The sequence below is a fragment of the Sceloporus occidentalis genome, unplaced genomic scaffold, assembly GCF_023333645.1.
Source record: "Sceloporus occidentalis isolate IW3139 unplaced genomic scaffold, rSceOcc1.0.p SCAF_44, whole genome shotgun sequence".
NCBI classification, from domain to species: Eukaryota; Metazoa; Chordata; class Lepidosauria; order Squamata; family Phrynosomatidae; genus Sceloporus; species Sceloporus occidentalis.
The window spans coordinates 2499434-2523116 of record NW_028317024.1 but is presented as its reverse complement, the minus strand read 5'-3'; the positions used below and the strand labels follow the sequence as shown (position 1 = coordinate 2523116).

The following is a 23683-nucleotide window of genomic DNA, read 5'->3' as shown; positions in this document are numbered from 1 at the left end:
CTTACTGGAAAATAAAGTGGGGCTTTTTCAGAAGAAAGAGTCTGAAAAAACAACTTTGCCATATATTTCAGGTTCCCTAATATTCAGACCTCAGGAGCGGTACATGCCGTACCACCAACAGTTATCTTGACCTTCTGCCAACATTCCTACTTCTCCACTTGCTTTCCTCTTCTATCTTGGAAGAGGAAAGTGACATGGAGATAAAGTCGGTAAAAAGAAAACTGGAAATCCATTTTTTAACAACATGTTTTTTATTGAAATTAAAAGTTACATACTTCTAAACAATGTTCCATCTAATTTTTCTTAGTTGGCGTGCGCAGAAAATTTCTCTTGTGCAAAAATTTTCTCTTGTGCAAAAATTTTCACAGAGCAAACATTTTGTGCGCACAATATCCGCGCCACATAAAGTTTAAAAAAAATATATTATTTGTTTCTTTTTTTGGGAAAAACTGTTGTGCGCACAATTTTTGGACGTGTGCGCTCTCTAAAAAAGCTATGTGCGCGCGCACAAGCGCACAGCTCAGAGGGAACACTGCTTCTAAATACTAAGTAATGCGCATTATTATACAGAGACTTATTATTATACCATAATCATATTCTACGTAATTTCCTAGGGTGACAAATGCGACAACCTTAGGGAAACCTTATATTAAGGCCTCTTCTTTTTTTGTTTGCTCATACAACCCAACACCTCCCAAGGATCCTGATTTACGTTGGACAGTACTGCTATCCTGCTTTTGTGAATAGTTGGAATAATAGGCTGATTAAGAAGATGAGGGACTTTTGCAGCACAGACCTCAATCACAGCTCCCAGCAGGGTGTTTCTACCACCCTTTTTTTATCAGTTTAAAATTTAACCTGTGAATCATGCAGACATATTTCTTGTAGGGACAACCAAACATAAGCTTACAGAGGGCACGTAGATTTGTGAAGCTGATCCCCAGGCCTCTGTAATCTTTCACTCTCACCAAGCCACATCGCAGATATTACCCCAAGTTTTCTGGAAAAACAAGTTTATTTTTAACTTTGCTAGCTTAATTATTAATTGTTCAAGCTAGTTTTAACAATTCCCACTATTCATCTGCACATAACATTGACTAATTATCTGATTTGGCTATTGATAGCAATTACCACTATTTGCAACTATGGCATTTATGGGAATGTCCATGTTTCCGCTTTACGTAATTGGGATCTGTTGTAATTTCAACCAAGAATTTTGTGTTAATAATTAGCCATGGCTCCATAGTGGGGAAGACTATGTTTAAAATAAAAAAAACATTCTTAAGTGTTTTGTTTTAATGAAAAATAATACTCAAGTCCTATCTGTTATAAGCAGATTTAGGAACCTACCTAATTGATCTCAAATCCAACCTTGGGGTTCCAACTGGAATATGGTAATAATTATGTAAACATAATTTCCAAGAATTTAAGATAAATGTAGGGCTGAGAGGGTATAAGCCCATTACCTCAACCTGGCTCCATCTTCTATCTTTGCTCCCATTTGGAAAAAGAGGGGAGATACTTCCAGTTCACTCTACGCTGTGAAATATTGACCTAGTAGCTAAAACGTAATTCTCCTCTGTGGTTCTTGGTGGTGCAGAAAAATCAGGTATATAAGGATTCTTATCTGGAGCTCCAAAATTATAACTGAAAGCCCAAAACTGTGATGAGATGCTTCCTTCTGAGTTTTCAAGTGCACAAATGATTTTGTTCCATTTTCAAGAAACTTAGGACCCACACATTTTCTAGAAGTAAAAAAAAATTAATTATTCACCTGACTCTATGTACACATAGACAAATAATGCAAGTTTTGTCATTGCTCCTAGTCCATTAAAAATAGTATTTAATAGACTTGTGCATTTAGATTTGTACAAATTGCAAACCTACAGAATTTTTGTAAGTCCCAAAAATGAGGCCAGACCCCCCACAAATCTGACGAAAACGAAGCAAAAAGCTCAAAATTTTAATCTGAAATGTGTAGGTCCACATTCACTCTCTCACAATCTCACTTACTCTCTCACACTCTCGTTCACTCTCTCTCACGGTTCTGTGTAGACCACTTCTGCATCTTCTTCTCTTCATCTTCTATCTTCACACTTCTCTTCTCTTTTCTAATTTCAATCTTCAGTCCTTAAACCTCTTTCTTCGTTCGCATGTCCACAGACATAACCCGGCGGCAACTTCCGCCCAAATGGCTGCACTGTGGTGACATACTCCCAGATCCTCCAATCAGGGAAGAGGATGTCACAGAGAGCATATTGCTCTCGGTTCACGAAGAAAAAAGATAGTAGGTTAATAATTGAAGAGAGAATAGAGAAGAGACAAGAGGTGGGAGAAGCCAGAAGATGAAGAAGAAGATGTGGAGGAAGATGCAGAAGCGAAAGTGGTTGATAGAAGGCAGGGAAACTTTTAGAGAGTTTGAGACAGAGAGTGAACAAAAATGAGAGTGTCAGAGAGAGAGAGTGAGTGTGAATGTGGGCACCGGACAACAGATTTCCTTCCCAATTCAAAAATTCCCTTGGGAAGGGAGGGATATTCATTGCCCGAAAAGAAATGGGCCAAAAATTAGAATTGTTTTTGGCCCATTTGCGCATGTCTAGTATTTAACATATATTTAGGATATACTGTATACAACTGGTTGCAACATACATACCTCGTCTATGTAAAAATGAGTAAATAAAAAAATACAGAACAATGAAACAATGTACTAACCTTAAGATCCTTAAGTAACCTTAAGATCCTTAGTGCTACTGTAAGTGCTGTTTGCAAACAACATAACCATGTACTGCGCATGGCCACTATGCATTTTAAGATGATCTGTGAATTCTTATTTGTAATGCACTTTGGCATAGCTATCTCTTTTATCCTGGTCATGAAGGCTGTTTCTGATATACATTTTGTTGTGCAGTTACATTTATAGCAATTAATTCTGTAGCTAGTGTGCTTAGGACATTCCATTGGATTCCTTGGTAATTGCTTTGCATTTTACAACTTTGCCCCATAACTGCTCTTTGCACATGTGCATCATTGTGTATAGTTAGTGGTAGCTAACAAATAAAGAACATGCCTTGCAAAGTCTTTGGAAAAACATCACTGAGCTATTTCAAGAGAACTTTTAATGTTTTCAATAGGCGCTATAGTCAGAAAGCCTTATCCTTCACTAAAGAATTCAATTGAAATAATATATTTAAACCTTCAGATTCTCTTGTATGTTGATGGTTACAGAAATCATTTATTCCATCTTCAGTTGGATAGTACTGAGTTATATTGCATTTTTTTAGATACATGTAACACATTTGTGTTTTTTTTTGCTATGAGTTATGACCCCTAACATAAATTTCCCATCCTGATTAGGTCCATTTTTGCCAACTATATGAACTCAAATAATGCATAATACTTAGTAGCCAATGTTTGGGGGAAAAAATGTCTAGGGACATATTGCAAGCCAACTATCAGTTACTCACTTGAAAGTTTACCCCACCCACTGCCCTAAAGCTCCAAACACTCCACACAATCCTCAGAATTAGCATAATTTAGCTCAACCTAGTTATTATGGTGCAGATTATATCACCAAGTTCCATCACCACTACCATACATCCTTATCTGGTAGACACATTTGCAGCACAGCATCTCGAAGGACACTATGATTTTTTTTTACTTTAAAATAATACTAAATAGTGCCCATGGGTTAAATGTGCGTTATAGTGAATCATTCTAGTTCCTTTAGGCCCAAAACAGTAATAGTATGTCTGGACTATCACACATACACTGCCCTTACAATACCTGTCCATACATATACATACAGATGCACATTCACGCTTGCATTTACGCACAAAAATACAAACTCACACTTGCCCTTGCAGCCACACTCTTACTAGTCCATAGAGAGATTTGCCCTAACATACAAACACTTTCAAAAAACAAACACACCCTCTCTCCACTTTGTCTTTAACCTTTCTCCCATTTTTTTGAAGTTTCTCCCTCTCCTTTTCCCTTCTTTAATCCTGTGGTAGGAGTGCGAGGTCTGTTTCGTTGAACCTCTGATTCAGTGCTCCCTTGTGGTGAGCGCAGCTTCAGTGCTGAGCCTGAGGATATGACATCATATCCTTGCACTCGGCATCAATTGAAGGCACACAATGCTAGCAGAGGTCTGAAGGGGCAGACCTCCTACTCCCTTACTTTTGGGCTGGTTAAAAGGAGATCTGTGATCTCACTAACCGTCCCTGCCCTTAGGCAGCGGGCACCCCAGGCAACTGCCTGGTACTAAGACAAGTCAATTGTGGCACCTGGGTGCAGTGCACCCTTCACACTCGCCTAAGCACGGCCCTGCCGACACTGAAAGTACAGAGACAAGCTTCCAAATCATGGGACTGTTGGCAACAAAAGTAAAGTATTACAGTATATAAAATGTCTAATGAGTAGAAGGGTTTTTAATGCATTTAAAAAAACCTGCTTGCATTCACACATCTACTCAGAAGACCAAATTAAGGACAATTGAACCAGGTACAGAACCTTGAAGGATGCTGGTTGCTGCCGTTATCCAGTTTGAGAACTGACCATCTGCATCTAACTTTTATGCAGTAGTTCCTGCTAAGCCAACACTGCTTTGGTATTTTTACCCACTTCTTCATTAAAAAAGTTATAAAAAACAAATGTGTTGCTTTAACTTTTAAGCAAAACTGTTTAAGTATAACAGTTAAATGAACAACAGTGTTATTGTATACTTCATAATTCATGTTGCATTGTGCATTATTTATCTGCGTGTGCCATTTATCCCAAGTTCATATCCATGCTCTCATGCAATTTTAATAGAGATGCAAATTACTTATTAATAAAAAATAAATGAAACACAAAGTCTTTGGCCTGCTGCCCCCTGTCAAAGTTGCTCTGGCCTATGTAAGGTAGTAGAAACACAGAAACGTAAAACATGATGACGTAGAATTTGATGGCAGATTATAATTATAATATATAGAATTATCTAGTTATTGCTGTAGAAACATCAAACTTTACTCATTCATCAGTCTTGTCTTATGTTTAGGAAAGCCTTATGTCTATCCCATTGATTCTTAATTTTTAGTGTAGTAACCAAATGTTCAAACATTACATTATAAAGAGGTACCAACTGCGACTGGTGTTTCATAGCTCAATTTGGGTTCATGGAGAACTGGGCCGACTTCTCTGTCGGATACAGGCTCTACGGTAGGGACGGGCTGCACCTCAATGGGGAGGGTGCTGCTGTGCTCGGGGAGAAGATGGCCAGAAGGATGGAGGAGTGTTTAAACTAGGGAAAGGTGGGGAGGGAAACTACAATATAGAAGGGGAAGAGAGCTGGGGCTTATAAATGTACCTGGGGGTGGAGCGGAGGGAGGGGTTAGAATAGTCAATAGGGATAGGCTTCATAGGGAAAAAAAACATACACCTCTAAATTGTATGCTTACTAATGCCAGAAGTCTGACCAATAAAACTGACGAACTGGAGTTAATAATGTCTGAAGAAAATGATGACATAGTGGGTATAACAGAGACATGGTTGGATGATAGCTATGACTGGGCGGTTAACATACAGGGGTATAGTCTATTCAGGAAGGAAAGAAAAAAACTAAAAGGGGGAGGAGTTTGCCTTTATGTAAAGTCCAGCCTAAAGGCCACACTGCGGGAGAATATATGTGAGGGAAATGATAATGTGGAGTTATTATAGGTAGAAATATATGGAAAGAAAAATAATAAAATACTGATCGGGGTTTGCTATAAGCCACCAAATATAATGGAAGCAGCAGAAGATCAATTATTAAAGCAAATAAACAAGGCAGCAAATCACAATGAGGTGGTTATTATGGGGGACTTTAACTATCCCGACATAAACTGGGAAACCGAGACCTGTGAATCTCATAAAGGAGACCGGTTTCTGACTATAAGTAAGGATAATTATCTGTCCCAAATGGTACAGGACCCGACCAGAGGGGGCGCCCTACTGGACTTAATATTAACCAACAGACCTGACAGAGTAACTAATGTGCAGGTCAGGGGGCATCTAGGAAATAGTGATCACAATATGATACATTATAACTTGTCCTTCAATAAGGGAACTCTTAGAGGAGCCACAAGAACTATGAACTTTAGGAAGGCAAAGTTTGATCAACTAAGAGAAGCCCTTAACACTGTAAATTGGGAAAATGTCCTCAAAAACAAGAGTACAGACACTCAATGGGAGATTTTTAAGAATATCTTAAATTCTCACTGTGAAAGGTACATACCGTATGGGAATAAAAGAGTCAGGAACAAGAGAAAACCAATGTGGATAAATAAAAATGTAAAGGGGGTAATAAATGGCAAAAAAAAGGCATTTAAGCTACTAAAACAGGAAGGCAGTGAGGAAGCACTAAAAAGCTATCGGGAAAAAAATAAAATATGTAAAAATCATATAAAAGCAGCAAAATTGGAGACAGAAAGACTCGTTGCCAAAGAGAGTAAAACAAACCCCAAAATGTTCTTTAACTATATAAATAGTAAAAAGGTTAAAAATGAAAGCGTTGAGGGAGAAGTTATAGACGGGGATCAGGAAAAAGCTAATCTATTAAATATATTCTTCTCTGCTGTATTCACAGAGGAAAATGAAATGCCAGGTAATATACAGCAGGATGAGATAACTGCCCCAGTACATGTCGCCTGTCTAACCCAGGAAGAAGTGCAGTGCCGCCTAAAAAAAATCAAAATAGACAAATCACCAGGTCCAGATGGCATTCACCCCCGCGTTCTAAGGGAGTTAAGTAATGTAATAGACAGACCCCTATTTCTAATATTCAAGGACTCTATAGTGACAGGGTCTGTTCCCCAGGACTGGCGCATAGCAAATGTTGTGCCAATATTCAAAAAGGGGACAAAAAGTGACCCAGGGAATTATAGGCCTGTTAGTTTAACTTCTGTTGTGTGTAAACTGTTTGAGGGTTTCCTTAGAGATGCTATTTTGGAGTATCTCAATGAAAATAAGTGTATGACTCCATATCAGCATGGGTTTACAAGGGATCGGTCCTGTCAAACTAACCTGATCAGCTTTTATGAGGAGGTGAGCTCAAGACTGGATTGGGGTGAATCGCTGGATGTCGTATATCTTGATTTTTCCAAAGCATTTGATACGGTGCCACATAAAAGGCTGGAACATAAAATGAGAATGCTTGGGCTGGGGGAGAATGTGTGTATGTGGGTAAGTAACTGGCTCAGTGATAGGAAACAGAGGGTGGTTATTAATGGTACATACTCTGAGTGGGTGACTGTTGCTAGTGGGGTACCACAGGGGTCAGTTTTGGGTCCTATTCTTTTTAATATATTTATTAATGACCTTGTAGAGGGATTGTATAGTAAAGTATCAATCTTTGCAGACGATACTAAACTCTGTTACAGAGTTTGTGGTTAACACAATAGAGGACAGTGCACGGTTACAAATGGATCTGCATAGGTTGGAGGCTTGGGCTGGGATGTGGCAGATGAGGTTCAACACAGATAAATGTAAGGTTATGCACATGGGGAAGAAAAATCCAGGCTGGGAATATGTATTAAATGGGAAAACACTGGGGACGACTGACATGGAAAAGGAGTTTTAGTTTAACAGTAAATTTACCTGTAGCGACCAGTGTCAGGCAGCTGCTGCTAAGGCAAATAAAATCATGGGGTGCATCAAAAGGGGCATAGATGCCCACGACAAGGAAATAATTCTACCACTGTACAAGTCACTAGTCAGACCAAACATGGAATACTGTGTACAGTACTGGGCACCAGTGTACAAGAAAGATATAGTGGAGCTGGAGAGGGTTAGTTTGGAAAAAAGACAGCTTAGGGGGGACTTAATAACTATGTATAAATATATAAGGGGGCAGTACAGAGATCACTCCCAGGACCTATTTATACCCAGGACTGTATCTATAACAAGGGGACATCCTCTACGGCTGGAGGAAAGCACAGACGGGGGTTCTTTACAGTAAGAGCGGTGAGATTATGGAACTCTCTGCCAGAGGAAGTGGTGATGGTAAACTCAATAAAAGAGTTCAAAAGGAGCCTGGACGTGTTTCTTGAAAGCAATAATATTAAAGTTATGGATATTAGATTAATAGGGACAGAACGTTGATCCAGGGATTTATTCTGATTGCTATATTTGGAGTCGGGAAGGAATTTTCCCCCTGGTATGGGGCAATTGGCATCTGCTTCATAAGGGTTTTTTGCCTTCCTCTGGATCAACACAGTAGGGACACAATATGTATATAGGTTGAACTTGATGGACTTTGGTCTTTTTTCAACCTTATGAACTATGTTACTAGGTTACTATGTTACTATCTCAAGATTGTAAGCTTGCGAGTAGGGTTTTCTCCACCTAATGTATCGGTTTGTCTTAGTCTTGCCATACTCCTTGAATATATGTATTGTAAGAAGCGCTGAGTGAATTGTTGGAGCTATATAAATAAAAGATAATAATATTAATCATGTTATCAGTAATAATGGTACCACTCGACTGTGTCTGTTGTTTATTCATACTTCCCAGTAATTGAAATGACCAAAGATGGATACTGTGTTTTAGGTGGTGTGGTTAGTGGTTTTATTACCTATTAACAGCTAGTTATATAACCAATTGTACACCTAGCATCATATAATTTAAATGTATTAATTCAGTGTTTTATTAATAGATATTTTATTTTGTCATTTTATTCTTTGCCAATAGTCTCCAACAGAAGATGTAAGTATGAATTCTTTAGAACTGGTAACTGCAAAGTATACAAAAAAAAATATTTGCTTAATAAATCCTATAATTAGGGATAGATCTTGTTTCTAATCACACTGGAAACACTGTTTGGTTTATCGATAAAAAAAAGACTTTTGTTTAATCATTCAAGTCCACAACAATATCCATCCACACGTATATTATACCGTATATAATTGTGTGTGTATGTATAATAAGAATTTTAACTACGGAAATCCCTAATTATAGGATCTGCATGGACCACAATAGTTGTAGCTGTAGATGGTTTATTGAATCTTTTTTGCAATGCGGTGCATCAACTTTTGTGTTGGCTTAAGTATTGACATACATGGAAATATCATTACTGAAATAATATAGTAGTGGAAAATGTCTAATTATTTGTGCCATAGAATTTGTTAACCCATCAACCTTTATAGAGCGTCCGTCCTTAGATAATAGAACAGTATGGGGTCTGTAACATGAAAGTGCCTATGTATATAATTTTATGTATAAAACCAAAAAGCTAGATATTCAGTGGACCAGATGACAGTCCCTCAGTGTTCCATGGACCTCTGCTCCTGAAGGAAGTTACTGCAAGAAGACATGGGTTACTCAACACTGCATCAATGTGATTTCACAATTTTGGGCCACTACCTGTGTTTTTACTTGCATTTTAACATGTAGCTATTGAATTCTAATCTTTCTAAAAAGCATTGGCTTTGTAGGTCTTTTGATGACTGTGAGTGGAGGCTAAGTAATGTGTATTGAACATGTTGAAGCTGGTGTTATGTGTACCCCTGTGCACATTTAGTTATAGCATTGCACTCATAGTAAGGACAAAGATGTGTAATGTCTTACACACGTCTTAAAGGTCTTAGGTTAAGGTGACCAGATGGTTCCATTAATTTTGGTTGCACATAAACAATGCATTCATCAAGGTATTCTTAATATGGATGCATCTCAACAAAATGCATTTCCCAGTCCCTGGGAAATTTGGCCTCCCTATCCTAAGTAGGACTGAATAAATATATGTAAAAAGTCAGAATACTGAGGATATTGCCTGCTCGTGAGATTTATTCGCACCTGGTCATATGGTTAGCAGTATGGAAGGGTTGAAGCATATAGCACCGTAGTGTTATAGAACCCAGCATGGCTTCCTTTTAAAGTTTGTAGCATCTCATAGATATTCATTTATTTTGTTGTACCGGAAAGTTGCTTTTATATTTTTAGCAATTTTTGACTGGATGTTTGGAAACAGTTATTCCATAATCACTGTTTTACAGTTACTAACGGCATTATACATGTTTATAAAATATTTTGCAAGATATTCATACTATTTGTGTTATTATAGAACAGTTCAGTTCTACAGAATATGTCACATTGTATTCATTGATTGATAGCTTTATATTTGACTATAAGAAATGCATATCATTCTACATATTGATACCGAATAATGTGAAGCAGTCACTCATAGCTAGGGTTGTTAAACATTGATAATGCGGGATTGAGAAATGTTATTTAGTGTTGGCATTGCGCATATTTATCCAAATTACAAAGCCAACTGATGTTCTGGCATAAGTCAAAACTAACAAGGTGCAAAGCTTACAAAGACTTTACAATAGGAAAAGGGGTCTAAGTCTGAGGATCTGGATAAAATGTTGCAATTACCTACTCAATCTGCTTTGGAGTGATTTGTTTTGGAGTCAGATGTGTCCAACTAGCAATTTTACTACAACCTGACTTGTTCATTGAGAGGTCTACGGAAAGTATGTCCATCTGCTTCCTGGAAGGCACTCTTCTGGTTTTACTGTGCATGCAGTTCTGAAGCATGCCAGCATTTGGCATTTCCTCCATTTTATATGAAAATCTTACCCTTTTACTTAACCCCAGCAGCTCCCTACCCTTAACTACCAGCCATCTCTTTTGCTACTCCATTCAACAGTCCACCATTATTTTTTCCATGCTCGCTCATTATCCCACCTGTTACCAGTCATATTATTACACTTAACCCTTTCCTGCACGTGTGCTATCCCCAATGCTGGATCATAATGAAATGATCTCATCAACAACAGTGAGCTTTATAAGCATGAATTAAAACATCTACATGGGTGATGGTTGTGAGTGAACTATCAGAGAAATAGATACCGGGAATTAAAAGTGGTTTGGGAACAAAGTGCCATCAACATAAGAACCAAGATAAGAGCCACTGTGATAAGATCTCTATATACACAATCCATATTGTAGTGCTAACCCTATAAGCACTAACAAGGTCACACTAAGTGCTGTGCCTTAGTACTTATATTTCTGTAAAGCTAAGGAAAATGTATTTATCATGACTAGAAGAAAGATCAAGGAATAATCTCTTCAAATGAACTTAAATGTATGGGAAATGAAACACTGTTTTGTTCCTACTATTAAAATGTGAAGGCGTGCTTTGTTATTCTTATGTTTTGCAGGTTAAGCCTGTGTCCCATAGCAGAATCAATGTGTCTGCAAGATTTCGAAAAATTGTTCAAGAACCTTGTACTATTTTGTAAGTATTCTTTAGAAGAAAAAAATGTGCAATCTCTTTATATGGCTTGTTCATAATGAATTATATCGGTTTACCCTTACAGCTTAATTGCTAATGGGGACACGATGAATCCAGTTGTGCGTCTGCTGATACCCCGAAGAATTCTAGAACAGTGGGAACTTGTTCTGGCGATGGTTACAGAGAAAGTAAGGCTCCGAAATGGAGCTGTGCACAGGTTTGTCTGACACTATATAACCACTTACATTATTCATTGGTTATTGACACTATAATACTATGCACAAAACTATAAAGTTGAAATAAACTATGTGGATATTACACAAAATGTAATTCTGCTGCTCAATTTGAAAAGTGGTCTTATCACCATAGCAACCAGTTGGATAATCTTGCTGATTGGACCATTTCATTGGTGGCTATGGAGACAGGACCACTTTTCACACTTTGTACCTAAATTACTTTTTATTACATGTGTGTAGAAAGCACGGTGGTCATGGTATGGAGTACTGACCAATGCACAATCCTCCTCTGCTATGACAGGCTTTTTCTAGGTCTCATTTGGCCTGGACTAGAAGCTCCCAATGTAACATTCCCTCCCGTGTCTCTGACATACATGTCAGCAGCTGGAATTCCCTAAAGTACCTGCTGTGGGTTGTGAAGTAGCATGGAATACAGTAATGTCTGTATGCTTTATTAAAGTACAACTAAAATGCTGATTCATTTACTAGTGGAGACTAACTGCCAATGCATACTCAACCTCTGGTGTAATTTAAACATGATAGAGAGAAGATCACTTTTTATTTTCCAATAGGTTATACACTTTAGAAGGAACTCCTATCCAAGATGGCTCAGAACTTGAGAATGGACAGTTTTATGTTGCAGTTGGCAGGGAGAAGTTCAAAAAGTTGCCTTACTATGATCTGATTTTTTCCAAAAGTTCAGTGAGAAGAGCTCATGGGTAAGCATGCGCATCATGATGGATATGTAACATAGTATATATATATATATATATATAATCTTGCTCCAGCTTCTACTCCAGGGTGAGTAGAAGATTTACAGTTTAGTGGAAAGTGTTTCACAACTCTATGGGCTAAAGTCACTATTGCATACTCCAGTACTCTTTTGCTAAGAATTTACGCATTGTTGCAGAACGTACTTAATGCAAACACAAAACAAGCTTTATATGCATTATTAGCGGAATAGTGCATAAAGCTTGTTTTGTGTTTGTATTAAGTACGTTGGGAATTTCCATGAGTCAGCGTTCGTGGAAAAAGATACCCTTTATTATATAGTCTGTGTGCTAATAGCTTACACAACTGTAACCTACTGCTTCATCTTTAGCAGTGTTATTCTAGCAGGTGCACTATTATGTGCTGCTAGCATGTTTTTATATCTTATTCTCTATATCACTGTGTAAAGTTAAAGTATCATACAGATATGGCATTTATCTACCCTTATGCCCATGGTAGAGTTACTATGAACTAATAATTCACTTGTTGACATGTTATGAATAAAAAATTATATTCTCCCCACCATTAAATATTATTATTATTATTATTATTATTTCATTATTTCTTAAAAATAATTTAACATGGTTTTAAACCAATTTTTTTACAGTCTACAAAACAACAAGTCCCTAAAATGAATTAGAAAATGACATGGAAAATTATGTTTTCCCTGACATGACCATTTTATCATTAATATTTGATTTTTGTTAGCCATTCTATAATGGCATAAAATAATAGTTATGTGCTTTCTAATTCCATTTAGCTCTAAAGCCTCCTCATTGCCTCCGATAAATGGATTCCGAAAATCAAAAGAGAATGTAAGTAAAAGACTACTTTACATGAGAACAAATGTTAATGCTCTTATACTACGAAATCTTGAGATTCCTAAAGAAACAGTAATAATTGATTTTTTTTTATTTTTTATCATAACACAACATGGTGTTTTTTTCAGAACCTATGACATCTATGTATTAAAAAACTAATCTGATTTGACCAATCTGTTGGTCGCTATGGTTATAAGTATTGAAACATAGTCCCCCAGATTTACTGTCTAGAAAGCCAACATTTCTGTAGCATTAGACAGGGCATCACTTGGTTCAGTACTAAAACCAGCAACAGGGGGGATATGTGGTTGGAATAAATATGCACTAACGCAAAACTCCTGCTTGACTGATGTCAGGGTACGTTGAAGAGCCGCATTTTTGACTCAACCTCTGCTCAGACAGCACAGAGACAAGGACAAATGCCACTATGATTGTTTTTTCTGACCCTGATGATGGTAACTATGAACATGACCATACCAAGAAACTCTCTGGGTTTGTCTGACAGTCTCTGGGTGAAGTCTTGCATCCCTAGTTTTCTGGGTAGCATCCTCTTTCTCTGGCTAGGAGAGCAGCATTTGACTACCCCCATGCCATGCATGGCCTGCAGGTGGCTTCATATTTTATACTGCTTGCTAAAATATCCTCTTATAAGCTATTTAATGAAATCTGCCACAGTAATTGACCAAAAAAGTACAGAAGTTAAGAAGTTAATTTGAATCAGTTAAAGCACAAGACAGAGCAGTGCAAAGGACATGGTACAAATGATCGGAAGGCGCTGCAGGGGATCTTATTATTCAGCAAATGTGCTTTGTAAGGGGTGTGAGCCAGCAAGGAGAGAATGTAGCTAATGTTTAACTGCAACTCCAACAGCAAAGGATTTAGGTATACAACACCTGTCATAGGGAATTTTTATTATTATTAATCTTAAGTGTCTAGAAACAAGGGACGTATCCTTACCTAGGCCCACTAGACCTAGGCCTATGGTGGCAAGTCTAGGGGTGTGGCAGCCCCCAGCTGCCAATGAGAGAAGAAGATTGCGACCAAGTGCCCCGCTGCACAAGGGAGGTCTTTGATCTCCCCAACTGGCCCATTTGCACTATGGAGGCTGGGCCAAGCTAGTACAGACTGCACCTTTAAGGCACAGAGCGCCGGGCTGTGATGTCATACCCCGACTCTGTGTTTTAAAGGCAGGGCAAGCCGTTTAATTTGGTGCAGACACTGACCGAGGAGGGGGCAGGTGGAGATGTTCCCTAGGTCAGGCCTAGGGCAACGAAAAAGGTAAATACATGGCTGCTAGAAACGCATGATCAGTCATTTTTTAACCAATATACTCTCAGTCAGTATTTGTAATGCAATTTTCTCTTGCTGTCAAATGACTTTTTGACCCTGTTATTGCTGATAAAACACGACTGTCCAGACGGGCTATATAAAATAACTGATCTTTATTAAGGTTCAGGAATAAAAACAAAATTTTACATTTTGCATAGCCCGTGACTTTGTTTTAAGGATGGAACTACTCATTGGAGGCAATCCGATTTTTTTCCTCTATTTTATGTACTAAATAATACAAAATAAGATGAATCACTTGTATGTATTTGACGTACCGCATGGCTGTACATGGCAACCCAATTGTGTTGCCTGAAAATACATTTTTCTCCCCTTTCAGGGGTCATTGGAAGGCAATTAATATGCCCTGTGCATACAACCTGTACTACCTTAAATAAAAATATTATAGAGTAGGATTGCAGGGATAGTATTTCAATATAATGAGGCAATTGTGCATGTGTGTTTTTTTTTGTATTGTTTTATAGCATGCCTTTTCATCTCAATTATAGCATGAAGTGGCAGTTCATGGTGTAACATATTCACTGTACCATGATTGCACTATGGATAGTGCCAGTACACGTAGACCTATATGATCCCAAGATCTGACAGTCTCCGAGTTCTGGTAATCTTGTGGAATGTATTTATTTATGCTGTTACTGGAGGAACTGCAGTAGCCCAGGGGCATTGCTTTATCCTCCAGGTAAAGGTGGAATATTTAAGTGGTTGTTAAGTCAAGCAATGTGATGCAATGTATGTGGCCTGTTCTGCTGCCAGGGAAACTTGCACCTCTGTTGAAGAAACAATCCCATAGGCTCTAAATAAAGTAATCTCTATGGACAGATGGGCTAAGCTTTGGGGATCATGGGTGTTTAGGAACCCGTGTGAAATGTAAACAAGTGTTTAACAGTGAAACTTATTGTCATCATTTAGAGGACTTTCTTAACAATGTTCTTGATTGGTGAAATGTAATTATTTTACAGGAACAAGACTTTATAGATGCCTGTAAAAACGCCTTTAGCCTAATAAGACCTCTTTAAAGAGGTACATATGCCATTTTTTCCATTGATCGAAGACTGAGGCACTGAAACTCAGAAAACTAAGCTTACTTACTATGATCTTGATTTTGGTAAAGACGTAGCAGGAATAAATTTAGGTTTATTCACTCACATTAGTCAGAGGATATTAAGGGGTATTTATTATAGTGGTATCAAACATCGACATGGTTGTTCATTTAAAATACTTATGCCAAGCATATCATTCATCATATGTATTTTGTCGAGATATTTACATGAGCATGTTGAGAAGTTCTGGCATTTTTTTTTGGTTTTACAGAGACATGAGCGTCAGACCAAATCTACTGGAGGTTCCACTGACACTGTAGATAATATCATATCTCCCCAACCCCCAAAAGCAAAAGAAAAGAAAAAACATGAGCCACAAATACTGACCAAACCTGTTCAAGTGAGACTGAATAACGGACAGCTCGTTAACGAAAATTACCCAGATAATGGTAAGTGAAAAGCTACAAAAGCCCATAATCTATGTAGAAGTTAAAGTGGTCAATTTCCTTTACCTGTTGTGAGAGCTAAAGACCACTTAAACATCCTTGGAGTTATAACCCAATGCAGCACGTCTATCATAAATTACTTTATCTTGGTGAGACTTTATGGAAGATAATGATTAGGATTGTGCCATACTTTAGCCGTAAAAACGAACCGAGATTGGACCATGGCAAAAAAGAGCTGCAGAGACACAGGTCTGAATTTATAGGCTTCTGTTTTGTTGGAAAGTCAAAACAGAAGTGGTGAGGTAAACAACTTCTATATTGTTACAGCAGAAACTTGTAAAGTGAAAGTTTTTGATAAAAACTGCTCTTCTGAAGACTTTTTTGATGGGGATTTTACCATCAAAATTAACCTTTTCTGCTTAAAGCAATAAACCTCCAACTCAGAAAACTCCCTCTATTACTTTGTGTGTTGTCTTTCTGTTACACATAACATTGATCACTGTCTATTGTGATTATTGACTATTAAGCCATTACCAGCTGATATGTTAAGTTTGACACACGTTTAAACATCCTGTCACTAAGGGCACCTATTCTGATACTACCCTCAGCGTATTTAGTTCTCTCCCTCCGTATTAGTATTCTCCATGTACCAGAACCCAGCTTTGCTCTTAAAGTTTGATTGTTCTCCTCCTTCCCTAACCCCCCTGGCAAGTCTTTGGTTATATGTTTTTGTTCTTGGGTATAGTGTCTTTTCAAAGTCCACCGAGTACACAGGGGCTCAACAAGTGGGGAAAAGTTAATGAAGCAGGTGAAGAGTAAGCCCTGTTTTAGTAGCTTCTCTTCTTGCCAAAAATCCAGACTATTATTTGTTATATGATTAAAATTAGAATTAACAATTAACATTGTTAATATATGCAGGTTTAAAAAGTACTTTCAAATGTACAAAATCCAAATTGTTATATTAAAATAGTAGATTGAAAAGTTTGTGCTGTATATGGATATAGTGGAACAAGGTCAACCATCCCAAAATATTTCTTCACTTGGCTGCATATATACCGGTACTTTTATTCTGCTTGTAAGGTAAGCACACTATTCCTAATTATATTATGCATTACTACTGCTTTGAAGCCATTCCTCAATTTGACCACAATCATATATATATACTGTGTGTTCAGTTTCATGTAGTAGGTTCTTTAGTTTTTGGTGCCTTGTAGCTGGTACATCAGTAGTAACTGACCACTCTCTTGGCCTTACTGTCCCTTCTAATCTCTTAATTGTTGTACTACCTTGCTATCTCTCACTGCTACTCACCTTTATATAAATGTTGCATTCCAGACCTGCAAAGATTTGTAAAGCACATTTAGAATGCATGGACACCAGCTATAGGTTTGCCAGTCAAGGACAAGCTTCTTACGGTTAAAAGATTCATGGATCTGTCGCAGTAGCTTTAGAACTGCCCCAAAAGTGACAGACAGACTTAGATTGGGGGAGACAGACCTGAATTAATAAACTAAGAAAAAATGCATAATATAATAATGTCAGGGTAATTATACCTGACCTAACTAAATCGGAAATTGAATCAATAGGCAACATTATATGTTGAATATTTTTGTGTGCTTTAATAATTGGCTCTGTGTAATACCACCACCTACTGGTCCCTGGAAACATTGCGCTACTGAAAACAGGAGAACAGCAGAGGTAATTAGCACAATTGCTTATCTGTTTTGTTTGTCTGGTCTCTATCATGTATACTCTGTCTATTTCTATTATATGAAACTGCCTCATGCTGGCGTCTGTATTGCATATATCATGTACATAAATAATTCCAACATGCTTTTGGTAAAAATACTTGTCGTGTTCCCTACAATAGTAGAATAGAATAGCTAAACACATTTAGGTTATATTCCTGCCGTGGACTTTCGTTAAAGGGATTGTGTAGTAGCCTTCAGATCTTTGATGAACAACTCTAAAGATCCTTCCATTATTTATTTTAATCTTAATCTTATTCATACAATTTAAAAATTACCAGGGTGATGCATGGATGCAGAGGAAATTTGTTTATTGTAGATTCTAGGATCATGAATCTTAGATAATAATGTTTGGCTGCAACTCTTAGATGCCACTTAGATTTCACAAAGGAGTGATCATAATCAATAATATCTAAGAAAAGATTAATAATTTACATGTAAAGATAATCACCAAACGTTCCCTTTTTTACAGTAAAACATAGAAAGTAAAAGATTTTTGGAAAATTACTATTTGTATTGTTAGCAGGATTTTTTAATAATCCAAATTACTTTGAAAGCTTGTATAGGACTCATTGCAATGGTCAGGGTGAGTTTATCGTGACCCCAAATTAAAATTCTGAATGTTGGCATAATTTTAAATGTCCTTCATCATAATGCTTAAAAAACTTAAATCTGAATTCAGTTTCATAGGTAACTCTAACTTAGACTATACATATCTGGACTAGACTAGAGGTTTACCTTGCACTCAAAGCAAATCAGCTCATCAGGCATTTGTGTCATAATGCTGGTCCAAGACAGTTTTACCACAAGTCGGCAATTTTTTAATTAATAATTAATAATATCAACTTATAAGATTCTTACATTAGCATCAGTGAGGACTTTATACATTTATCATGATGAGGAGAAGGGCCTCACTGGAGGCTACCAAAAAGTGTAGAGTTGAAGTTTCCTTTTTTATATCACATACTCCTGTACAAAATACACAGGTTTGTAGAATATACCCGCGCCTAAAAATAGTGTAAAGGGCCATGAGTCACATTAGCAAAGTAGGATCTTTGATGTTGAGAATCACACCATAAAAGTTGTACAGTATGTTTGGTATACACAGCAACATATTTACAGAGACACAGAGATAGTTTTTTTCCTACTACAATATAGGGTATAACACAAAAGAATCCAACCACACTTTTCACAAATAACATAATGTTATAAATATTGTGGTATGTATAAGGATCTCATCCTCAAAACAGGGAAACTCCTGAAAACTTGTATACTTGACATAAAAAGAGTTCTACACAGGCCCTTATGTTAAAATATATTATTTTATTGTACAAAAACATATAGATAAAAAACATATAGAATATTACATAGTATAGACAACAGAGGTTTCTAGGAAACTAATCAGAGCATAAGGAGGAAATATGGCTATACATATATAAAGTGTCTCAAGTGCATGTAAACCATCTAATAATCATAAAGTGCTAAATCATTCAAGTATAATTATATATTACTCTCTGTAGAGTGCATCCATTGACCACAGAAACATTATCAAGTGCATAATAAATATTGCTCACTGTGGAGTGCACCTTTAAATTTCGTAAATGTATAAATCACCATAGACATCAAAAATCAATATACGGGTAATCCAAATAATCAGAGCCATATCTTGAGATCATTATGCTCCTTACCCATATTGTCCTCCACTTCCCCTCTGTTGTCTATACTATGTAATATTCTATATGTTTTTTATCTATATGTTTTTGTACAATAAAATAATATATTTTAACATAAGGGCCTGTGTAGAACTCTTTTTATGTCAAGTATACAATATAGGGTGTTTGATGACTCAGCATGGAATCAGTAATTTATGTGAAAAACTCCTCAAAAAGTGCAGTTTTCAAAATCAATAAATGCTCAATGTGGCCATTAGATAGCACAGTAGGCCTATCAGGGCTACTCATAAACAAAACTTCTGAGGGTTCCTGAGGAGCACTGGCCTAAGTGACATTATGTTCTCACTATAACTGGGCATTCGCTTAACTTGCTGTGTTGGACAACTGTCTCCTTCATTCTTTGGCAGGTCATACATTCATTATATAAAGTATCAGTGACCCCATTTAACGCTTTTAATTAAACTTCACTAAATTCCACATATGCTATTGCAATGAATCTGTTTTTATGAAGCATATCCAGATGATAAATTGTTTAATTAAGGAAGTAATTAACTGTTCTTATAGGTACCTGGTAGATAGGGTGGTTATGAGAAATTACATTTCAAGGAGCACATGTGCTCACGAGAGGACTATTTGTCTAATTGCCAAAGCTTTTCTTTCACTGTTAGCAAAAAACATAGCCATATAATTTTTTTAAGAACAAAATACACATCAACTACAACAAATAGCACTCTACATTGTTTACCTAGAATAAGAGTAGAAGGATGTTCTAGCCTTTGCTGTGCCCAACATCAAAATGCAGAGGACTTGCGTGAAATCACGAATCTTGTTGGAGAACAGGGTCCTACGTCATACTTATTGCAGCACAGTATTTGGAACTCTTGTTTTAGAACTCGTCGCAATATTACATCTGTATTGTATATTGACCTGATGAAAGTCTGAAATAAACAAGACTGAAACGTTGACTTGAAAACCGAAGTTGTTTGTGTGGTTATTTGGAAAGTCCCTGGAGTGCCGGTAACTATTTTTGGACTTTATATTATTTACTGCTACAGTTATTTGGCACTGGGCATAAACTTGGCATTTGGAGTGCAATTGTTAATTTTGGACTTTGTATTGTATATTGAATATAATGAGAAAGTATGTTCTTATGATTTTTGTTAGACACCTTCCGGTGGTAATACTAGCAAGCTGTGTTATGACGAATAGTGTAGGTTGTCCAAACTTTGCCTTTCCAAGATGATTGGTAAGTTTGAACTAATATGTGTTAAAAGGGAAATGTAGTTACCATGCGAGTCATGCTTTATGTGCATAAAGAGTCCCAAATAATTATTTAGTTTTGTTCAGTAGAAATGATCACATGCACTGAACTCAATGGGTGTCCATATTCATCATTTGAGACTTTGTTTTGGCTGACACGCAACTTTTGGTGTACAGAGTGTCACGGAATGGGATATCCAGGTATAAATTTTAAGTAGTATTTTAGTATTTTAATATTTATTATAGAATGTTTGTTGTGAGGGCTATACTATTATGTACCCTTGTTGTCTACTTGAAAATCTGGCATTGTACACAATGCAAATAATATAACTTACTGTATAGTCCCAAAAATGTAGCATGTAAAAAAACAGCTGTACTTGGGGTGGAGGAACTATTATGAAACAACACAATAATGACTTGACTAACAGTCCCAGGAGCCACTATGTATACATGATTCATACAAATGTATCTAATCCAACCCTTTGTGAATTGGGCAAAACCATCAATAATATAAAGATATAACCAACTCGCCATAACCACAAAGGATGTAAAACATCCCCCAGGATCTTCGCAGCCTTTATGGTTTCAAGCGTTATAACCACCAAACACCGTCTGGTTTCAGCATACCAGCGCCATTGTCAGTGTGAATGGCAAGTTGGTTACATCTTTATAATATTGATGGCTGAATCTCCATCCACTGATGTCCTGCCTGCTTCACAAAAAGGTTGGATTAGATATGTTTTGTATCAAATATATATACTGTACATATTGGCTCATTGGACTGTTCTCTCATGCTTAGTCAAGTGATTATTGCAGTATATTTGACACAATGCAAACAGCTTATAGTTAATTCTATCACCCATTATATATTGTTTAAGCTATGTGTGTTCTATGAAACTTTAGTATCATAATTGCATGTATTTTTTTTTGTAAACACATAAATGTCAGGCACGGGCAAATAGAACCGGCAATTAAACTGTATTTAATGTGAAATGGTTAACGTTGATAGGACTGTATGAACCTTCTTGGCTTTTATAAAGTATCAGCATCTACCTGATGATGGCAGCAAAACACCAATGTTTGTTTAACAGGGAACGGCTTAATGAACAAAGAAAGCAACAGCCAGTTATTCAGGGAAAAACATCCTATTTTCACTTGGTACCCAAGATGCAATGTGTGATATGGTGGTGATTGATAAAGTCGGTCGTGAATCACAATTTTTACGTCTATTTGAGCGCCAGCCTTGACGCTTGACTTTCGTGCATTGGGTGCCGTTTCTAGAGATACGATGGGAAAGAGAAGAAAATGACTGTAAGCAGTGAGATCATATTTTAAGAAATGCTTTAATAGGTAACATTAATGAGATTCAGTGATTTTAAATGTAATATTCCCAAATGGCCTCGTTGCCATGCCATGTGTGCATGTTGTCTGTGGCAATCAGATTTCCCAACCTGCTCTCTATACCAGTTAGTGGTCTTGTTCCCGTAATTATTTGAGGTGTAATGTTCACTTAAATGTTTATGCTGCTTTTTTCTCTTTATGGAGTTTCTAGGATTTTGGTTTAATCTTCAGGCAATGATTGAATAAATGCCCTGTTTAAGCTGCGCAAAGAGATCATGACATAGCAGAGGAAGTAGCGTTGATAGCCACAGGTTTTCCTATCATGAACTAAGCATAATGTAGTGAATAGTATTTTCAAGTCCCAGAAGCAGTGTATAGGTAAAGAAAGAGTTAATTGGACATTTTTACAGTGAATGCAGTATTTGCATATCTGGTTCTTCTTGGGATGCTTTTCGTTTATCTCTTACTTGCTCAGATTGGAAGTTTGAAGTGTTGCAGGCTTTCCTAGCCCGCTTTGGCATTATGTCTCTTAACTCCTGGGGGAGATTTTAGAGAACTTGCAGCTATTGGCTTTAATATCCTGATCTCTGCACCTTCCAGAGTCATGAGAATAGGAGGATATAGTGTGCAATATAGCTGTCAGATGTCCAACATTTCCTTGTCTGCATGCCAGCGGATGTGCGAGGCTGAATGATGTAAGATGAAGGAGTTCCCACTGGTCCTTATCTACATTTTCACTTCCGTACCTATTTAACTTCCGTTTAAAATGCAATATTCCCAAGAGAGGAGCGGTCTTTAGTTTATCATCTCCCTCTCTTTCCTACACATTTCCTTACATTGATTTCTTCCATTTGTCTTTTTTATGCCTTGACTTTTTGTTGGAGGCCTGTATATAGAGATTTTTTTAAAAAGGCAAATATCTTGCTTATTATTGGCACATGGTAACATGCCTGAAACAAGTCAGAAAGCTTCAGATACTACCAATTTAGCCATTTAATACGAAGTACTTCACAACTTTTAAGTTGGCCTAATGAAACTTTTATTTTAGGAGGCCCAGGTGTCTACTCTGATTCTGCTGATTGCTAATACTCTCTGTACCATGTATACATTTTTTTAAATACAAGAACAATACAATAATTTGTGCGTTATTAGTTAAAACAGATTGTGTTTGTTCATTAGTGTAACTAAGATTAAGATCATATCATCAAGACAAATTTATACATAAATGGTGGCAATTTCAAAGGGTTCACCTACTGTACATATACACAAACACATGTAGATGTACATACAGTACATATATGCATACAGTTGTGCTCAAATGTTTGCATAACCTGGCAGAAATTGTGAAATGTTTGCCATTGATTTATTTAAGGCTACTGATCATATAAAGCCATTTATTATCACATAGTTGTTTGGCTCTTTTTGAAGTCATAATGATAACAGAAATCACCCAAATGGCCCTGATCAAAAGTTTACATACCCTTAAATGTTTTGCCTTTTTACAGACACACAGGGTGACACGCACAGGTTAAATTTGCAATTAAAGCTTAATTTCCTTTATAAAAAGATATCCAAAGCCTTGAAAATGTCAGTCAGTGCTGTTCAGTCACTTACTTAGAAGTGAAAAATTTGGGGACCGCTTGATGCCAAGCCAAGGTCAGGTAGACCATGAACGATTTCAGCCACAACTGCCAGAAGAATTGTTCGGAGTACAAAAAACCTCCCACAGTTATCCTCAGGAGAAAT

At 37.0% G+C, this 23683-nt stretch overlaps 1 protein-coding gene across 1 annotated transcript in view; it reads left to right on the top strand.

Annotated features, from left to right (window-relative positions):
* The window catches only part of LOC149289576 (doublecortin domain-containing protein 2-like), a 58337-nt gene that overhangs the window by 13772 nt on the left and 20882 nt on the right, over window positions 1–23683 (top strand). Inside the window, exons 3-7 of the mRNA XM_089490400.1 lie at window positions 11181–11257; window positions 11340–11471; window positions 12063–12209; window positions 13022–13080; window positions 15772–15918. Of these exons, the coding sequence (XP_089346526.1) occupies window positions 11181–11257; window positions 11340–11471; window positions 12063–12209; window positions 13022–13080; window positions 15772–15918 (562 nt within the window). The remainder of the gene's footprint in view (window positions 1–11180; window positions 11258–11339; window positions 11472–12062; window positions 12210–13021; window positions 13081–15771; window positions 15919–23683) is intronic.